Source organism: Rhipicephalus microplus, chromosome 5 (genome assembly GCF_043290135.1).
Source record: "Rhipicephalus microplus isolate Deutch F79 chromosome 5, USDA_Rmic, whole genome shotgun sequence".
Taxonomy (NCBI): domain Eukaryota; kingdom Metazoa; phylum Arthropoda; class Arachnida; order Ixodida; family Ixodidae; genus Rhipicephalus; species Rhipicephalus microplus.
This window is the reverse complement of record NC_134704.1, coordinates 170,057,569-170,078,740: the sequence shown is the minus strand read 5'-3', so window position 1 is coordinate 170,078,740 and position 21,172 is coordinate 170,057,569. Positions and strand designations below refer to the sequence as shown.

At 44.2% G+C, this 21,172-nt stretch overlaps 1 protein-coding gene across 1 annotated transcript in view; it reads right to left on the bottom strand.

Moving 5' to 3' along the window:
• The window catches only part of LOC119174125 (uncharacterized), a 30,082-nt gene extending 9,649 nt beyond the window's left edge, over nt 1-20,433 (bottom strand). The window contains exons 1-3 of the mRNA XM_037424935.2: nt 20,292-20,433; nt 14,058-14,212; nt 9,467-9,534 (exon numbers count right to left, since the gene is read on the bottom strand). Coding sequence (XP_037280832.2) covers nt 9,467-9,534; nt 14,058-14,212; nt 20,292-20,393 — 325 coding nt within the window. The 5' untranslated portion in view covers nt 20,394-20,433. The remainder of the gene's footprint in view (nt 1-9,466; nt 9,535-14,057; nt 14,213-20,291) is intronic.
• Nucleotides 20,434-21,172: the final 739 nt, after the last annotated feature.

The window sequence follows — 21,172 nt, the reverse complement described above, 5'->3', positions numbered from 1 at the left end:
TGACAGGTTGGGCATCAAGCAGTCAGCATTCAATTTTTTATTTTACCCTGCCTCGTATTCAGGTTTGGCGAAACAGTGGCTTGTAACCGTTGCAATCCTTCATAGGAAACACTTCCCAGTTTCGCCAGTATAAACGTGCCCACAAGTCGTATGAATAGAATAAAGTACTCCAAATCTACATTTCATGAAAACATTTCTCTGACCAGTCTTCTAGACTAAATCGTTCTCGTCACCCTATATACAGGCGTGAAGGCCAGAAATCTTGCGTGGGGCTGAAAACACTTGGTTCGCATAGAACTTTCGCGATGCTTGTTTCAGCCCGTGAGACATCGTGTGAAAACACGCATTATCTCGATGTTTTTTGCTGTTTTATCTTGTGGCCGACCATAAGATTTTCTTACTTTTTCTGGTGAGCATTTCACCAACCGATATTGCGAAGTATGGTATGAAAATACATGGTCTCAGCCGATCCACCTGCTCCATCAGGCATATCGACATGACATGGTGACAAGTTTTGCTCAGCATATTTATACAAAATTCAGCAATTATACATTTCACAAAATTGGATATTGTGGGTGTAAAGGACAAAATCGCTTTTAGAAACCTCGGGGAGTGCTTTCAACTAAGGCCTGATGCGCACACATCAAGTTATAAAGAGCATTGCAAAACAAAAGCTCACAATGGTTGGAAGTCTTTGTTACGCCATACCCACATTGATTGATATGTGGGGTTGAACAATATGTGGGGTCCATCGTCCCATGACCACCATATGATAATGAGAGACGCCGTAGTGGAGCGCTCCGGAAATTTCGACCACGCGGAGTCCTTTAACGCACAGCGAAATCTGAGCACACGGGCCTACAGCGTTTCCGCCTCCATCGGAAGTGCAGCCGCCACCGCCGGGATTCAATCCCGCAACCTGCGGGTCAGCAGCCGAGTACCTTAGCCACTAGACCACCGCGGTGGGGCGCTATACCAGCATTCTCGACCGGACAAAATGAAAGACTGAAAGATTAAAGACGTACTAGTCAAGGTGTATCACATCAAAAAGAATAGGCATATAGTATTAGAAAACCTTCCGAACCTTCCATGCTTATTACTGAAAAATAGTGACTGTTTCTCTTCGGGTGTCCTCTACCGGCTAGATCATAGGCTTTTGGTGAGCCTATGCGCTCTATGTGAGCCTATGCTTCATGTGAGCCTATGCACGTGCGCAGAACAGGTTTCTGCAGAATGACTTGTTCTTGGGGTTGTTATAGCTTGCTATTCATCATAATGTAACGGGATAAAACACAACGCCGACAGAAAACTACATACCAAACGTGCTCCTAATGACGTCAATGGAAAGTGGATGACACAAAGATTAAATGTTCTAACCGCGCAGATTTGAAGCTTACATCCAGCGGGCTATAGGGGGTGGTAAGCGAAAACTACACGTCAAAAGTACGAGTGAAAAAAATCAATTTTTTGAGGCAAACAAGGCAACAGACGTCTGACTAACAATATAACCACCATATCTGGTGATAAAAAAAGCTTCTAAAGGTCCTCATGCCTTTTCATCTTTACTCCTTCTCAGTTTCTTCACATCGTGAAACCTTGGAGCAAATTCGCGGGCTCTGCAGTGCGCATAAAGATGTCATTTTATGTCCTTGTTCATGTTAATTGTGTATTCATTTACTCTGTCGTTATGATAATAATTATAAGTTGCGGAGTTTAACGTCCCCAAACCACCATATGATTATGAAAGACGCCGTAGTTGAGGGCCCAGGAAATTTCAATCATTTGGGGTCTTTTAACGTGAACCGTAATCGAAGCAGTCAGGCCTACAGCATTTAAAGCCAACGCAACCAGGATTCGATCCTGCCGCCTGTGGGTCATCAGCCGAGTGCCTCAGTGGCAAGAGCACCACCGAGGAGGATCTTTCATTTTGTCATTGAGACATCGATCAGTTTGCGTGGTCTATTGAATACCCCTGTCTTGTAGCAAGCCATTAGTCGGGCAAACTGGTCGATGCGTCAAGTACAGAATCACGGAGCATGTGAATATGTTTAATAAGGACATAAACACAATTTTTTCTGCGCATCGCAAAGCCTCTGATTGTGCTCTAAGGTATCACGTAAGATCTTGGGTATGAGCGAAGATAGAAATTCACGATAACTTTTAAAACTTTTAAAAGCATTTTTTCAACCAATATGTTAGTAATTATGTTAGCCAGGCGCCTGTGGTTTTGTTCGCCTCCAAACATGCGTTTTTTTCAGTCGTATTGTTCATGTGTAATATTTGCATAGCGCACTCCGTAGGCGGCCGGATGGAACCCTTGCACCTGCTTGGTTGGAACGTATAATCTGCGTCTTGCCCTTTCTAATGTAGTTCTTAGTATCGAATGGTGGTGTGTAGTTCTAAGTGTTCGTTGTGTCTTTTCGCGCTAGGTCATGATAATTAGCGGTTAAGGTGTTTAAGTAAACATGCATGCGTAAATCAATTGCTTGCAAGTCCAGCGATGGTGTGCACTTGATTGTATTTTTCCTTTTGTCGTCGTTTTGATTTTTGCTTTTTTTTTCTCGCCTCTAAACAAGAAGTGGCTGGCCATAATTTTCACGCTTCAGATGTAAAATTTTGTGCTACTGGGCAAGTGTCACGTGCAGTCGTCACGCTGTTTGAGGGTTATATTCCATGCAAACAAAGATTGCATGTTGTTACGTCCTACTTCAGCAATACATGTGCAAGTGCGAGTACGAACAGTTGTGCTGACGAATGAAGCTCTTCCTTCAGAGCTGTCGTTGCTATCAGATTCCTCCTTACCGAGATGGTAATTTGCTTTATTTTAATTTTTATCTCCTAACGCCCTATTTCTCTTTCAGCGAGCAACTCACTGCTTGTACCGGTCATAGCTTTCACACAAAAACTCCAGATGCTTCGTAGGACAACTTCTTCCACTGCTTTAGATGGCTGCGTGTGACCACAGATGTTGAAATGTTTAATATAGATACTTCTTTGTACGCGGTGCGCCGTCTGGAACATCGGGAGCTACGTATACAATGAATATACTTAAAAAGATTTCATTATTCGCATACAGCTCGGCTGGACAGCGAGGACATCTGAATGTTAGCTGAGCTGTGGTACGAAGTTCGTATGTCTAGCGTAAATTACCCGTCTACTACATTCTCTTTCGGGCCTTACAGTCTGTCCTAGAGAGTTGAATGCTAAAAGCTTGTGCTGACACCTCCTCTACATTACCGCTATGTCGCGTTTGTACCTGAAGAGAAAAAGACCACGCGTGCCCTTCCGTGTGTGGGTGATTCTCTCGCGCAATGATCTCCACGTGCGACCTTGATCTGGACACTACATGACGAATCAGTTTCTAACGTCATCATTGAGGTTATAAATTGGTCTCTACTGAGCTGGTTCTCTCTGCAACACTGTCAGGAGCAAGAAGCTTCATTGGGTCCCGCCACGTGGGTTTAGTGGCTAAGGTACTCGGCTGCTGCCTGCAGGTCGAGGGATCAAATCCCGACTGTGGTGGCTGCATTTCCAATGGAGACGGAAATGTCGTAGGCCCATGTGCTCAGATTTGGGTGCACGTTAAAGAACCCCAGGTGATAGAAATTCCCGCAGCCCTCCACTGCGGCGTTTCTCATAACCATATCGTAGTTTCGGTACGATAAACCGCACAAATGAATCAATCAAGAAGCTTCATCGGAGTGGTATGCGTTTAATACATGTCTCACTACATCACCCTATAGGACAAGCGCAGCGCTGTAGCAGTCGTATGCGAAGAGTGGAAAAAGTTATATGAAAATTTGAGCTGATTAACGTTGTGTCTGAAAGTAGACCATTCTTCCATCTTGCATAAGGACTGTTTTCTGGAGAGGATTTGACGTCAGCATTTCACATTCGTCTATAGAATGAATAAAGTATGAAAGAAAATTTTGCAATATGGGTTTTTGCTGCAGTCATGCCTTAGCACACAGTGAATGTGTAGCTTGGCCCACGAAAAATATCTTGTTTACTTCTCTCATCTGAGTAGATCATAAAATACTAAATATGAAAATGTAAATATTTCTAGGAAGGAGATGGTTGTGCGTGGGTTGCATTTTGCCCATGGGCTGTATGCTATCAATTCATAGTATAAATGATAATGGTGACGCTACATTAGGGTGTCATCTACACTAAAAATATGCCGCAAGTTCTGATCAGTGACACATTCTGTTTCAACAATGATGACGTAATAGTACGACAATTGTTGGAATTGAAATCTGTATCAGTGTCTGCTCAGGTGATTAAAGCAATTATTGTTCGTTGGAAATCCAAAATGTGCGGTGTGGTTTCGCTCCATGGTGTTCAAGCCAGTTGAAAGCGTTGCGCAGTGCCATTAAACTCCTTGACCACGATTGAAAATTTATGTGACCCTCAAGCTGTTTGAAACTTTGAAAAACAGAAAAATGTTCATAAGCCTTCCAACGCGCCGCTAAACAAGCCCTGAAAGGTATGCGAGCATACGCAACTCAATATAGGTGATGTCAGTTGCGAAAAGCCTTGTTAAAAGAAAAAGTACACTGCGACAATATTAATCTTTCCATCAACTTAGATACGCATGATGTAAGAGATACTGGTCGATATAATGCGAGGCTCGCAAAATCCTTTCAGGACTTTAGGACTGGCACCACCCATACTGTCTTCCAAACAACTGGGATCTCTCCCGTGCTCCAGACATGAACAAATATGTCCAAAAGGGCCCTTTTTTGCTCATGTGGCAGATTTGTCAGCATTTGATTGCTGATCAAATCGGGTCCCACGGCACAGCGTCTTCTTAATTTGCTAAGTGCCATTTTGAGCTCTTGGAAGGTGAATGACGTATACATCGTGTGAAAAAACGGGTGGCAAAGCAATCGCCGATACTGCTGATCTGCCAGATGTGTACACGTCTGCGAAATCCTCTGCAAGGGTTTGCAAATCTTTTCCTTGTTTCAAAGGGAGTGCTTCGAATGGCATGTTTGAGCGGGTCTTCTTAGAAAGACTATTTAATACTACCCATATCCTTGTCAAGGGCGTAAACGTTGATAAACTGTCACAAAAAGTGGCCCATTGAATTCGTCCTATTTGTTTTGTATGGCGACGAATTTTTGCGTTTATGCCGTTATAATCGGTTTTGGCAGATGAATTTCCTTTTGTTCTCATTATTTTCCGCTCCGCTCGTCTCCGTGCTGCGCAGAGGTTCTTCAATTTCAAGTCAGAAGCAGGAAAGTGGTCGGGCAGTTTCAGCAGCAAAGTTGCCGCTCGCTTGCTTTGCAACATATCTACGAACAGCTCACCAGTGAATTTGTCCAACGCTTCTCTGTAGGTGTCCCAGCATGTTACATTGCAGAATTGTCAACCACCAGTTAGAAATCATAAAGTATTGGTGAAGATGGGGGAATGGTCGCTGCCCATCCTGTCTAGAGCTGTTATGGATTATACCAGAAGGTCCGTGGAGTGAAGTACAAGGTCTATTGCACTCCATGAATCTGGTGGCCAGAAAAATGTAGGTTTGCCATCGTTCGCCACACATAGGTCGGCATCATCCGCAGTTGCTAGAAGTTCCTTGCCTCGAAACTCTACACTCTTATCTCCTTAGAGTGGATGGTGTGCATTAAAATTACCACAGATTATTCGAGGAGCGGGACAACGAGTGAAAAGGTCCTTTAGGAAAGCCTCCATGGAGACCCTCTTTCGTGGGGTTATGTACACATATACCACACTCAGTTTTCGGTTTCCCAGGCGCACTAGCACAGCAGCGGCTTCCAGTGAGTTGGAACAGATGTCTTGCACTGGTAAGGTGACGTGAGGCATTTCCCGTCTTATATATATCGTTGTGCTTCCATTTGCAAATGACATTATGCTCGGGTGGCGGTGGCGGCGTGTACTCTGGGAGCGTCCTTGCATTCGGGAGACCGGCTTCTGAGGGGGCTAGAATTGGCATTGGAATGTCGCGCAGGAAAAGGCTGAGTTCACACAGATGCTTTAGAAGACCGGCGCAGTTCCATTGCTATATTAAGGGCACTTTTGAAGGACGAATTAGACCGGGTGGGCGAGACATCGCCATTATTTTATTGTGTGTATGTGGAGGCAGAGCAAAGTAATACTGACACTAGAGCCAGGACCGCTTCCAACATGTCCTTCGTTGAACTCGTAGGCATCTTAGCGACGTGTGAACGTAGTGCGGTGAACAGAGCGCGAATAACGTGCTCGAGGTTTTCGTGCTGTTTGCTTCCAGGTGGTACTTGAGGTGGGCTCAGTGCATCAGCATAGGTGCGCATAGCGGACTCCTTCATGATACATTTATCACCAGCATTGAGCACTTGCGTTGACTCAGTACCAGCTTTTATCGGATTTAGGCGCGGAGTATTTCCTGCTTGGTCAATGACCAAACCACCAGGTTGTGGCGCGCCGGACGTCTTTCTTTGTGAGCGATGGTTCGTTCACAGTCTTCGGGCCGAGGAGAAACGTCGTATTTATTCGCTGTGCAGCTGTTCGTGCTGGACTTGCTGGTCGCCGCCACAGTTTGCACACACAAGTTTTTCTTAACTTGTGCACGCCTTAAAGTCATTAGGCCTCCCACAGCGCTTACACCTCTGTTCCCCACGACAGTGTTTAGCAACATGTCCAAAACGCTGACATTTAAAACAGCGTGGTGGCGTCTCCACGTATAGTCTACAAGCTCGTGTCTGGTGAAGCCAAGTTTAATCTTTTCTGGGCGTTCCGAATTCTCTCTCTCTCGTTCCAAACATTCTCTGGGCGCACTGACTCTGTGAGAACCACAGAGTCAGTGCGCCTTGATTCCCACTCGGACGATGAGGTTTGAACCCGTCGTATGATTCTTCTTGCGTGGTATACTCTTTGAGGTCTCAGGTAGGTTAACGGCTCTTCGTCCGAGTACCATCTTGGGACTCCTTTTAAAATGCATGTATTTTTCGTGTAGCTGTGTGGTACACTGGCAGATATGGCAAGGCCACAGATATTGTTGGTCTCTAGAAGCATATTAGCTTCGTGTTCAGCGGAAAAATTGACCTTCATGCACTTCCCGGGAGCAAGACGGAAGTCAACACGTCTGTCGCTGAATATTCGAGGCCACTCAATTCGTTGTGCAACAAGTGTCCGTTTCCTAGGCATTACCATCGACAACAAGCTATTATGGCGACTTGCGGCTGACGGTATAGCCACTGCATCAGCGCGAAGGATCAACGTTCTTCGTCGCATGGCATAGGTACGTTGGGGCAACAATCCTATGTCCATGTTTAAATTGAATGCTGCGCTTATAACAAGCCGCATTCTTTATCAGCTGCCCCTGAGACCACCATCACCGAGCCAGTTCGAAGGCCTAGATGCAGTGCACAGAAAGCGTCTTTGCTTGGCGATGGGGGTTCCTCAGGCGGCTTCAAACGCGAAGGTCACCATTGAAGCCGAGTCTCTTCCGCTCCACCATTTGGCGTCTCAGGCCTTATTGACGCAGCTGTCAATACTGGGCGAGTCCTTCGCAGACACAGCGCTTCTCCGGCGGCTAAGAGCAAGAACTGGCTCACATTTCAAAGTGGCACTGAACACTTTTCGATAGTTAGGCTTGTAACTACCTGAACGACGCCCTTTGGACCCGCCATGGTTTTTTGTGGATGTTGCGTGTAACTTCAGCGTAACCAAGCTACCATCGAAGCGCACCATTAAGGCCGCGAAGCAAAATTTCTTGTGCTGTACCACTTGAGCACCATGTACCGCGGCCACCTACAAGTGTACACCGACGGATCAGTATGCACACAAACGGATAGCTGCGCAGCGGCTTTCTGCATACCGTGCCTGGCGTGTCATGGTCGGGCCGTCTGGATCGCGTGGTTTCGTTCATAACGGTAGAAAGCACTGCAATCATGGTGGCTTTGCGAAAATTGCGATCCTTTTCTGCACGAGATGTTGTAGTGCTGAAAGACTCCAAATCGGCGCTACAAAGACTGAATCGTGGCCCACCTCAAGAAAGGTTCACCAGGCAATCTCTGGAACCAATTAAACAACTAATTGGCAAAAGCTTTAATATAAAGTTTCAGTGGATCCCATCCCACGTTGGCATTGAAGGCAATGAAAAGGCTGATGCCCTTGCATGCGAAGCATGGACATCTGTTCCAGAAGTAAGAACTTCCAAGGCTTAACATAACAACAGAGATGTGATACGCAATCATTTCAAGGTGATCTACAAGTTTCCAACCAAGCATGTGTAATTCTTGAACTCTTTCGTGGACAAGCGATGCTGTTGTACCGCATAAGAACCGGCTCTGCATAAACCCCGGCCTAGTCACTAAAAACTGGGAGATACGCTATCCCGCTCAGTGCCTTCGGCGGTGACATCGAGAATATTGGACATTTAATTTGGTTTTGCCCACAGTTTGATGTGCAAAGATCAGCGATGATCCGCACCTTGCAAAAAGGCTGCCTTAGGTACCAGACAGTTGATGGCGTCATTTTTCCTGAAAGACCCGCGGCAACTAAGAGGAACGTGCAACAATTTTTGTTGGTCTTCCTGCGAGACACTGGGCTGTCTGACACGTGGTGACAACTTCCAAATTCATGAGATGCTCAGGCGGAACAATTGCCAGCCATGCTGGCCAGGCTAACCCCGCCTACTGCAACACCACCGCTATAACCACCAACACATACACTGCGACAATGTGCAAGAATGAATACGCTATGAAGTTAAGGTTGCACCAATGAGTCATTATAAATAGTCAAACAATCCTTCGCTTCAGCTACGACAGACTGTGACAACAATCACTATTGACAGAGTACGACATGAATGTTGACATTCGCATTGCAAACGCCTTTTTCTTTTACAGCCTTTACGCTAGTGGAAAAAGCGGTGTGGAGCTTCCTGAAAGATTTGTTCCCCTGAATTTAATGACCTGAACTACATTACTATGACTGGCTACACAAGATGGTAGTTGAAGAGAACCAATTCATTTTAAAAGGAAGCGCTTGTGAACGTCCTATTTTCATTATGTTCATTGGCTCTCTCTTTAGGTTTCAAAAACTAAAATACGCAAAGTACAAAGGGAAGTGGCGACGTTTGTCACCTCCGCATCTCAAACTGAGTGGAGTCTTGTAAGATCAATGTACTTCACGCGGTTAAGCACCCATCGAGCGATTTCCTGATCAGGCTCTACACAGCAAAATTTCTCACTGGCCGAATCAAGGCAAAGGATTACGCAATTCAGTCTGAATTCTCTGAGGGTTACCCGTGTTGCGGGATCTCAACGCTCCAAAGAGGAGCTGTACAAAGCTCTAAAGAAGAGATGTACAAGGCTGCCCAGAAATTCAGAAAGAGAGTACCGAGGAATGACGTCCAGGCACTAACACAGAATTGGCTAACAGATAGCCGGAGTTCTACGTTATGGCACCTCGAGCTGCGCCCTTAAGACGTTAAAAAAGTTCTTGGTATTTTTGTACTTACCATTGTTTATTACAAGATTGAGCACGGCTGGAAACTCAGTTTTGCTGTAGTCCAAAGTGACATCAGTCCTACGGAGGAAATGCATTGATATTTATGTCAGAAGACGCATCGTGCAATCACGTAACTAGTACAAATTTCGCACTAACTCATGCAACACCGTAACACACATACTGAAAGGTTAATAAAACAAAATCCAGGGGCATAAGCAGCACAGTAATAATGCAGGAGCAATTATATGAACAGTCTCATAGTAGCAATGCCGTCGTCTTTGCTAGTATGTCCCGGTAGATTCCTTATATATAAGTAGGCCTCAAAATAAATGAGCACAATAAATAATCTGGAACACCCACCTGGAGATTCGAATCACCACTATGATGACGCATTAGATAATTTTACCGCGCGCGTGGCATGCACTTGCTTAATAACGGTGGACTGTTAACATACACTATTTACCGCTGGCGGTACACAGTTCTCGGAAGAGCTTGGAAGAGCTCTGCTCTTCACAGTTCTCGGAAGACACAGTTCTTGAGTTCTGGAGACACAGTTGTTGAGACAGAGTTCTTGAGTTGTTGAGGCACAGTTCTTCACAGTTCTCGGAAGAGCTCTGCTCTGCAGCTTATCTTCGTTTCTTGTAAATTTGAAAACTATGCTTGAGACTCACACTAAAATGTCCTTTTTGTACCCGCTCACGTGATGAACAAGGAAACAGCCTCAATACCAACCTTGTATTAGACGCCACCGCGTTGCCAGATACGCAGAGAAGGCACTTCATAGGGAGCAGCTTAAAAACAGAGACATCTAAAAGTGTCACTACATTCTGTAGAATGCACACTAGCAGCGTGCTGCTCAAAGACGTAACAACTGGTAAACTATTTATTTTGGGCTTGTTCTGTACGTTCCTTTCGAGTGCCCTTCTTTGTGCTTCTGCACAGCACTGCCAACTTCGGGATGATTCTTCGTGCACAATGATGAATTCTCTCTATTATATTTATTGTTTCACCCTTGCGGCAAAACTGCGACATTCTTTGAGGCTTTCAGTATTGGGCAACAAAGGAATAAAAGGGAGAACATTCTCTTAAGATAAAGAACAGATATATCCCTATTTATATGACACGAATACTTGGATAGAGTTCGTGGTTCGTGTTGTTGTAGTTCCTTGAACTCTACGTTATATCGGGTTGAATGCACTTTTAGTTAGTTCCTGGCGTTTCTGTTTAGTCAAATACTTTGAAATGTAGAGTATTTCTTGGAAAAGTAAGGGCGAAATGACACTGTGGCAACGGACTCTGCGCGAATTCCTGCGCAGCTTCCACCTCAGTGTCTGTTGGCTCGTCATGCCATGCCTACACGCTGTATCGCCTTCGCATAAACGACAGCCTCGCCACAGCTTAAACAGAGATGAGTGTCGCTGGCGGTAATGGCTAAAAGAGCCTGCGATATGATCGCAAGAGCTTTCCTTTGCTATACAGACGAGTGTAGCGTCGGTATTCTCACCAACTTCTGCTACAAAGCGAATAAACAGTCGTTAGGTTTTCACGTTGCAATTCATCTTTCCGTCATCTAGTTCTCACAACACTATCTATCTATCTATCTATCTATCTATCTATCTATCTATCTATCTATCTATCTATCTATCTATCTATCTATCTATCTATCTATCTATCTATCTATCTATCTATCTATCTATCTATCTATCTATCTATCTATCTATGCCTCTCTTAGGTTATCTCCTACACCGTTGCCTAAACCACCCTCTAGTAGCCACAAAGTAATGGGTGTCCCTGGTAAACGAACGTGGCATGCTATTCAGTTAAATAAAATATATGATCTGCCTCATAATGGTTGACTGGAGGCAATAGGATGACCTAGACCAACCACTTTGGGATGAACTACACCCCCCATGCGTCGCGCCTGCAACAATTCTAGATGCGAAGCGTCTTGTGGTCGAACTCGATATGATGTGACAACTATTACTGCTCATGCGCAGCCCTCCCTTCTTCTCCGACGCTATCTCCTCTTCGCTCTCACAATGCTGACACAGCCAGCGTCCGCTTGCAAATTTTTTTGCTGGAACCATCCAGCTGGCCTCGCTGCACTATTCACTATCCACATGTATAAACAGACATTGGATCTTGATCCCCAAGGTTTCTCCAACATTTCTCCTGTGTATTGTTGAACAATAAAAATTCGCAGCGTACCCGTTAAATTAAAGCGCCCTGTGGGTTTCTGTGTCTTACTGTAGTCTTCTGCTTCCCATTGCTCATAGACGGCGATTGGCCTGTTAAAAACACTGGTCCATGATTGCGTGATTTGCGCCTGGCCAGGTTGTCCTCCTGCGCAACCCCGCGATGAGCGCCAGCGTGAATGCCACCGCCAGTGTAAACGTTAGCACCGGCTGTCTAGCATCTACACATGGCTCTCTTTCAAGTGATTTGGTGTAATTTTTCACTGCATGACTGTCCCAGGGCATGGACAATTTGGAGAGCCGCAGAAGGGCTTCTCTGCAGACTCTCCAAAACGTAGCTATTTGTCCGTTTATGTGTGGTTCTGTGCATAGCGCACAACACACTTACGCCTTCTAGACAGAAGGAGAGAGGGAGAGAATAAACTGTTATTGTGAGTGATTGCGCCGCGCAGCGCGATCACTGACAAAGCATTAGGGAGAAGACTCATACATATAAAATGATATAGGTGGCATTTTTACGCGTCGTTTAGAAAATATTATGAATTAGTTCATAGAAAAATTTGTACTTGGCGCAGAAGGTGAAATTCAGGCCCGCTTCAGGCCCGCTCCCGTTTCGTTTAAAAGTGCCTCAACTAGTCTACACGCGCTATTTTGACATATTGTTAGCTTCACGTGAACACTTTCAAAAGGCCTATGTGTCAACTCTGTTTATGCTATGTGTGCTAATGTGAAAAAATATTAAAGTAGTAAAAAATATTGAGCTTTTATGTTATAAATATATACTATGGTGCCTCTAGTATGTCATACCAAAAATGCATTCGTGATTAGAAGCGATGCCGAATTTACCGTGGCTGGCCTTTACCAAAATAATTCATAAAGCAGTATAGACGAGTCGCAGTTTTTTCATACTTCGTTAGCTTTAGTGGGGCCAGTATTGCCCAGGCTTGACGGCTGTATCAATAACACTGAGCGAAGAGCAGCATAAGTGCGTTTCTGAACCAATTACGTACCTCCCCTTGATGCTGCCTCTCTTTTGTGTTCCTCCAAACGAATCTTTAAACATCGGCCACTTGGCCAACGCAGACATAGCCACATGACAGGAGCAATATGAACACGACACCGGTTGCCCATTTGACAAGAGGGTAAATGTGTTTAGCACGATTCGTTTTACATGCGAGCCACTTGGCTTTGGCTGCTATCATCATGTCTGATTCAGTACGTACAGTGTTTTACTATATTTGTAGCCAAAAGAAACGACTAGATAGCGTGACAAAACAGTCATGTAGTAATTAAAACTCCATACTGGAAGGTGGGGCGATCGGCGAGTCAGCCACCAGTCTGTTTGCTTATCAAAGAAGGGGTATTCCTGTTTGACTAACCAGCCCCGCTGTAATTTTCGTTCTCACCCTTCCCTCGCATTTCAATCTTTATTTCCTTCTTTGTTCATTCTGATGCATCTATCTTTCAGGTTTTATTGAATTTAAAAATTTATCGTTTTAGGTGAGAGGGGCGTACTACGTCTTGAGTATCTAGGCTGTACATGGTGTTTCAAGAAATGTGTCTAACCTACTCATAAATCAAGAAAACGCGATACTTGCTCGCCGCTTTTATCAATACATTTTCTATAGTTACAGACATCTGGTAAGTGTTAAGGAAATAATTCTGACAATAAGTAGGAACAATAAATAACTCACTTGTTAATTAGAGCAGTCAGCTTGTTATGTGACAAGTCAGGATTAAAGCTCTTCATTCGAAGAACCCATTGAAGTTTTGAGATAGAGAAACAAGCCGTATTTTGCAAAACCGAATGTCGCGGGCACTTCCCGTGCAAAGGGGTCCAGCTTCGATGCAGGCGTATATATATCGCGTGCCGCTTGTGCGAGCAAGAAAAATTCTTATACGTTTCACACATGCACACTTTCGTCGCAAAAGATGCCTTTAAGCTAAGATTTCTATGCACATACTACTAAAGAAATGCGTCATTGCACAAATAGACTGAAAGTTAGCTACCAAAGCGGAACATGCAGGAATCAGAGTGGCTGCAAAGAAAATAATAAAGGAACAATTGAGCAATAAAATGCGTCCCACAAATGAGTTCTTTTCAGATATTCTTGAAGATATCTTTGCAGACGCTTCTTCGTTTATTCCTGTATACACTATTCTGCAAGTAGTTGGAATGAGGTAAATATCCGCGAAAGAAGAATAAGTGGGGCATTCACACGAGTATTCAGAAACACGCAATAACGTTGTATACGGCAATTTAAGCATTACTCAATGTTTGCCGGGGCACTTTTAATGCAGATGACCTAAAAGAGGATACACGTGCCGCATCAGAGTTTTCCACAGTATAAAGCAAAAAGGCAGTCATTCGCCGCATCGTAACAGGCACAAAATTAACTCCCGTACTTCTCTCCTCCTCCGACGCCAGGCACATGCAAGGTGTATTGCACTTCTCCCTTCTCCTCGCTGTAGTAGGTAAGGTCAGCCGTCGAGCACAAAAGCTCCGAGCCAACGTCACCCGAAGAAAACGCTGCATATGTGTGAGGCAATCTGTGAATCACCTGCAACGAGAACGAAGTTACTCGTTGGCGTAACAAAATAAGCTACACACAGAATCTGCCTTTTGAATTTTTTAAAAGATACCGAAGAGTAGTTTTGTTGTAAAAAATATTTGGCTGTTGTATCAGCTGAAACGGTGTTTTGGGGCTGCACCAGCATTGTTACGTTTTGTGTTATTTATTCATTAGTTTTTATTCAGAGAACCTAACGGCCTGTTATAGACATTACCCAAGGAGGAAGCATGAACCAAATATGAAATTCATAGACGAAACATTGTTGCAGGTGGCTAATGCAGCCATGTGGCAGATACATTCATGAAACAACGACCCGCCAAATATTATTACACAAGCCTACAACCAATCAACCAAATGCCTATGTCAATAATTATAGTGAATTCTTTCCCGTATGGAAAGGCGTTGGTGTAGGTCTTTCTTATGACTAAGATAAAAATTTGATTGTATCAGCCAACTTTGGGTTGGTCTAAACAATTGCAAATAATCACTTTTAAAGTTTTCCAGAAACTGTTGTTATTTGAACTTCATTGTTACATGTGGCACGCTATTGCACTGCAAGTTAATCATATTTTCTTCAAAATGAACTAGTTGAGAATGTAGCGGTTGTATGTCTTTTCTTCGATCTTGTGCCTTGTCTCCGGGTGCTCTTCAAAAGTAATTATGACAGATGTATAAATACGTTAGCAATGCTGAATGAAAAAAATGCAGGCTGTGTAGTTAATGCAGTTTCCAAGTTGTTAAATCGTCGTTTTATTGGCAATCCTAAAGGTGAATTCTTGTACGTTTCCAATCCGCTATCCCGACAACCAGACAAAACCACAGTGGACGGTGGACTCTGGGGTTTCAAGAAATCGTCACTACTGTTGCTTCGAAGTACGGTCTAACAATTACACACCATTCTCCCATACCCCCTTAGTCACGGCGTCTTCACTTATGGGCACGAATATAAAAGGGCATCACACGCCACCTAGTTCTTTAAATAACTTGAAACTCGGTGCACGCACTCCTGAAGGCTTCGTGAGTTGACAACTAGCAGTCATTGAATTAGTTTGTGCTGCGTATTTCTGTGGAAGATTATTTTTCTGAAGCCACCACCACGTTTGACGATTGGTAAACGTGCCGCGGGTCAGGACCAATGTGAAAACTGTTTTTGGCCGCTCAAAATGAATATAACCAAAAAATAAACTCTGCTTGCATTTCAGGCCAAGAAAGAAATTCATTTTATGCAAACACTGAAGCTGGCTGATCGCAGCATAATCAGAAAATACGCTGCCACACACAACTTCATTTCGAGAAAGTTGCGCAACACAACAGAATAATTCATTTTCTTTTTTTTTTCAATTAAACGTTGAGTCCGTTGAAATGATGCCTCGTGGATTTCACGTGTTTCTGACAATAGCATCCTAATGCATATCTAAAGGGGCTACGGCAAACCATGCTGGCTGGCGAAAGCATCGCGGGGGTGGGCTGCTAATCAGATTTTCGTTTTGTTTCTTTTGGCAACACAACCCAATAAAAGTTACAGTGAGAGAGTATACTGAGAATAGGCGTTTTACGGGGTTGTTGCGTCTTTATATAGATATCACACGTGATACCTCGCTTAGATGCACGCAGTATATTGAATACAATGGCTTGGTGGTCGGTGAAGTGTAGCGTGAATGGGTCTTGCTGTAGAGACTCGTTCAAGTTTAAGCCTCGCCGTCTTCGTGCGATACAAAAATGAACAAGCCGTACCCGAGATACAGACAAAAGCTGCCAAGATACATAGCTGTTGCATGCCTTACTCGGCGCCGCAACACTTTCGTCGCCCTCTGGCGTACCCTTAGAGATAGAGTGATAGAGAGATATTTATATGCAATGATTTGCTGCACCGCACCTATGGCGGAGTGGGGTGAAGGGAAGGAGGAGAGCACCAACCTGCGTAGGAAATAAGCATGAGAGAGAGTTGCGCATGTGCGGTATTGCTGTCGAAGCCCCAGAACGAGCACTATCCCCAGCATAATAACATTCCACTCATCCCTATCGGGGTGCTGTCTTTGGTGCGACCATTTTCAGCAGCAAACGCACAGCGCGTTTAGTACGATGCCAATGAGGGTTGGGGGCAACACCACAAAGCGTTTAAGAGAAAGAGAGGGGGGCTAAAAAAATAGAAAAGACGTTACTTGTGCAACCCCAATTGGGAGATACAGCTTCGTAGAGCGACCGTTCCAGAGAGAGTGAGAGTGTTATGTGCAAGGACTTGCTGTACTGCCCCTATTTTGGAGAGGTGCAGAGGGAGGAGCCGAGTCCCCGCCTGCGTAGGAAAGGATAATGAGGGAGAGTAGCAGATGAGCAGTATGGCTGTAAAGGCCGCTGAACGGAGGCTGCCCCGAGCCGAAGAGTACACCGATCACGAAGGCTATGCTGTTTTTTACGCAATCATGTTTAACACTAAGCGCACAATTTGGTGCTTTGCCCGAACGACTTTGATACAACGCCATAGGGGGACCATTAGAGAGAAAAGGAGAGAGTGAAAAAAGTTTATGTGCCCCGGCCAGCTGCACCGCACCGCTGGCGGAGAGAGGAAGATGGTAGGAGAGCGAACACCTGAATAAAAGAGAATGAGGAAAATTGCGATAATGTTGATGATATGCGAATTTTCATGGCACAAGGGCCACGCTTGGTCAAACGGCAACGTAACGAACGCTAAAAATATTACACTGGGCTGAAATTTGTGATTCTTTATGAGAGATGTAAACGATTGCAATGTTACATGGCTGTATATCAGCCTATAATTCCGCACCTTAATGTGCGTTAGAACCTAAATGTAGTAAAACATAGGGGTGTCGTGAAATGTGTCCAGGTAGAATTAATATAAGGCAGTGTTCGTAATGATGGTCGCCGCAGCCATGACCTCTATACTGAGGCTGAGCAACAAGTCACCGCGGAACATGGGGCGAAATCTATGCACATCTTTTGAAAACGTGAAGCGTCATTGAGGATATACAAGCGCATCTCTAATGATGAGAGTGACAGAAGGCAATGGAAGCTGCTTTCGCTAGAGCAATAAAATGTGTTTTTCCACGCCGTGGTGATGAAATGGCTAAGGTACTCGGCTACCAGCCCACAGGTCGTGGAATTGAATACCAGTAGCTGCGGCTAAATTTTTGATCAAGTCAAAAATGCTAAATGCCCATGTGCTCAGAATTAGTTGCACGTTATTGAACCCTAGGGCGTGAAAATTTCCGGAACCCTCCACTGGGCATCACTCATAATTATATGATGGTTTTTGTACGTTATTCCCCACATATAAATCAATAAAAAGTGTTTTTTTCTCAGAGCATCTAACGCCTTGCGATGAACGAGGCTGTGGCGAACCACGAGTGGTTTTTCGCATCTTTCACAGATGGGTTGTTTACAAAAAAGCAAGGAGTATGCATTTGTGCTGGTGTTTCCTATTGGTAGCCTGGTAAGTGTTAATAAGAATGGCTTAGAGCACATTTGACAGGCACTATCAAATCATGACTGGTAGATTGGCACCATCCCTCAGAATAAGGTACATAACAGCTGTATTTTACCGGTACTTAGCTATGTAGCAGAAACCTGGAGACTTACAAAGGGGGTTCAGCTTAAATTGAGGATGACGAAGCGAGTGATGGAAAGGATACTGATAGGTGTAACTTTAAGAGACAAGTAAAGAGCAGAGTGGGTCAAGGAACAAACCGGGATTTAGAATATCTTAGTTGAAATCAAGAAGAGTAAATGAACATGGGCCGGGCATGTAGCGCGTAGGCACAATAACCGCTGGTCATTAAGGGTAACTGACTGGATTCCGAGAAAAGGTACTCGGGTTAGGGGGATATAGAAAGTTAGGTGGGCACATGAGATTAAGAAGTTTGGGCAGCAGCAAGCAGAAGCCGTGTTGACTGGCAGAACATGGAAGAGGCCTTTGTTCTGCTTTGGACGTAGTCAGGCTGATGATGATAATGAAGTGTTAGTTGTGTGTAGTGGGATTTGGATAGAGTTGACCAATTTGGAAGTCTTTGTTTGATAATGTGCAATTTGGTTTCAGTTTGCATATCCAATGGGCGCTGCCAGCCCGCCGTTAGCCTCCGTATAGCGAAAAGTCTTAGGTCAAATGCAGGGACAGCTATTAATCTATTGGTGGCCACGTTGGCATAGGCGTATGTGGCTACTTGGTGCGCCAACATGTTTCTTCTTAACTCGCGGAGCCTGGGCACCTAGTGGAGTACATCATGTCACTTGAAAGCGCAGATCATGCACAAAAGAGATTATGGTGACACCACGACAAGGTTATTATGTTACTTCAGTGTTTTGAAAGTTGATACCACATTCCACAAATCTATGCATACAACCGGACATTATAGTTCCAATTTCTTAATATTCTTGACGACCACATATATTGCATGAGTTTCTGCAGTGAGTAGGCTTGTTTTATAGTGCAAAATACAGGAATTCGCAAGAGATGAGTCAACAGATGCATGAGACTTCGAAGCATTTGTAAAATATTCTGGGCTAGTGCACTTGTGTGGAAGTTCGAGGAAGTGCGTGCAGATATGTGCAATAGGTGCTTGTTTAGTAATTTTTACGTGAGATCGGAATGGAATTCGGAGAAAAATTGTGGAGGCAGAATAGGGCAGATTTTACCGATGCCACTCAGTTCATATCTCTGCGATGCACCAGTCGCAATATTCGCGTTTACTTGCATTATTAGCGGGTAATTCTGTAAAGTAGCTCCTAACATATTACTAGAGGGGTGCTTAGCTCTATTATGAAAAAGGTTACCAAAGTAGATTTGAAGGAATTTTGTCGAATTACAAGCCGAAATAACCCTTCTTTATTGGGTGGATTGTGGATCGAGAAGAAATTGTACAGAAAGGTTTACTTAAGGTGCAGGACACCTATAGGCGAAATACAACGAAAAAATAATAAACCAGTCAGTCAGTAAGCGATGAAACATTAGTTGGTTCTTAAATAAATACAGAGTTATAGTTGCGGGCCAGGCCCACGTTGGGGCTGAATGATCATGGCTGTCCGCCCATTCGCGGGCCCTTTGCACAGCCCTTAGTTGTTTATGCAGACAACCACTTCTAAGGGCTTCCTCTCAGCCTTCTTCTTTCTTGAAGGAGGCATGCTGTAACGCCAAACATTGCCAGAGCATGTGAATTAACGAGCAATACTTTTAATGGCTCTCAGTGTAGTATGAATCATTGTCTGCCCCGCCGCGGTGGTCTAATGGCTAAAGGACTCGGCTGCTGACCCGCAGGTCGCGGAGGTGAATCCCGGCTACGGCGGCTGCATTTCTGATGGAGGCGGAAAGGCGGTAGGACCGTGTGCTCAGATTTGGGCACATGTTAAAAAACCCCAGGTGGTCGAAATTTCCGGAACCCCCCACTACGGCGTTTTTCATAATCATATGGTGGTTTTGGTACGTTAAACTCCACAAATCCATCAATGTCTGAAGCAAAGTGACTGAGCCATCCTCTCAACGGTAATTATACAGTTTGTAACAATCTAAGGGTAGAAGATTGATGTCTAGTGAGCTTTGGGTGCTGGAGCGAGAATTTTCTACCCCAAAGCTGGTAGTCTTTTACTGTTACGTGAAAAGAAAGTAACGGGTTATAGTTATGCTCTCAACTCATATTGTCCAGCGCATCGGCACCATCGTACAACGTCTGACCTCGCACATGGTTGTAATAAACCAGGTTGCGCGATGCATGTTTTTCGTCCCTGATCTCGAACACACTTTTGTTTCTTTGTTTTTTTCCTACAATATCTGGCGAGTACCCACCATGAGGAACTGGCAACAAACGCGACGTTGAGACTTTTAAATTCTAGCTTTAGGATTGTAGGTTATTTCAAAACTAATGACATGAAATGATGATAATACGTAAGGCATGAAATTTAACCTACAAGTATTTTGCTTTTGAGCCTGTATTACTGACTACAGTGAAACAACATCACTCGCGATGTTTCGTGGTCGTCGCCACTGGCACATACGGGCGGCTATACCAAGTAATGCGTCATTGCCTGCATTTTGATGAAAACTGTAATAACAGAACGTTACCTCGAACCCATCGGTGTCGTAAACGTCACATTGTTTTTTTCCAACAGTTGACCCCAAGAGTACAGCTGCGATTAATACTGGTGCCGTCAACATAGCCATCATAATTTCAAGGCAGCCGATGTACAGCGTCAAGCTTGCCGCGGTGAGACGAGATTGAGTGAGCACTAGCGTGGCTATATATACAGAAATGAGGCACAGAAGTTTTTTTTTCTTCTCGACTACCAATCACCAAATGGAGCTAAAACCAGCTGTGTTTGGTTGACTATGCTAATGAATGCATACAGAGGTACACATGGGAGCAATATGTTTTATGCAGTTTTGTAGCGCAGGCAATAGCCAAGCTAACGTTTTCTCTATGTTGCTGGCGAATAGGTATTGCACGTAGAAACAGCGGGGACAATATTAACATTGCAAATTCGCGTGGACGTTCTTCACAGGGCATATTATCTACATAGAGAGACTCGACTTAATTCTCTGAGTTGCCAGTTGACAGGAGAGGTTCATCGTCGGCTAAGTCTTTCTGAATGAGACCTCGGAAATTTTTTTACTGCCACAGGTTTAAACACAATATTAACTAAGATAATAAGAAAGCAAATGTAGATAAATATACGAAAAAATAACCGTAAACTTTTTCTAATTTGAGCCCACTATACAGTTTCACTTGTGACTCTGCACCTACCGTACTGCGTAGTTGGTGGTTTTGGGACTTTAAACCCCACATATCAATTAATCAGTGCTGTGTAGTAGCACTAAGCTTTGATGGCACAAACGCAAGCTGCATGCTCGAAAAAAAAAACAGGGCGAGATAGTGTGCATAGAGACTGTATCAGGGTGCCTAAAAATTGTTGTATATCGTGGACAACGTACACAGTGCCTCTAAG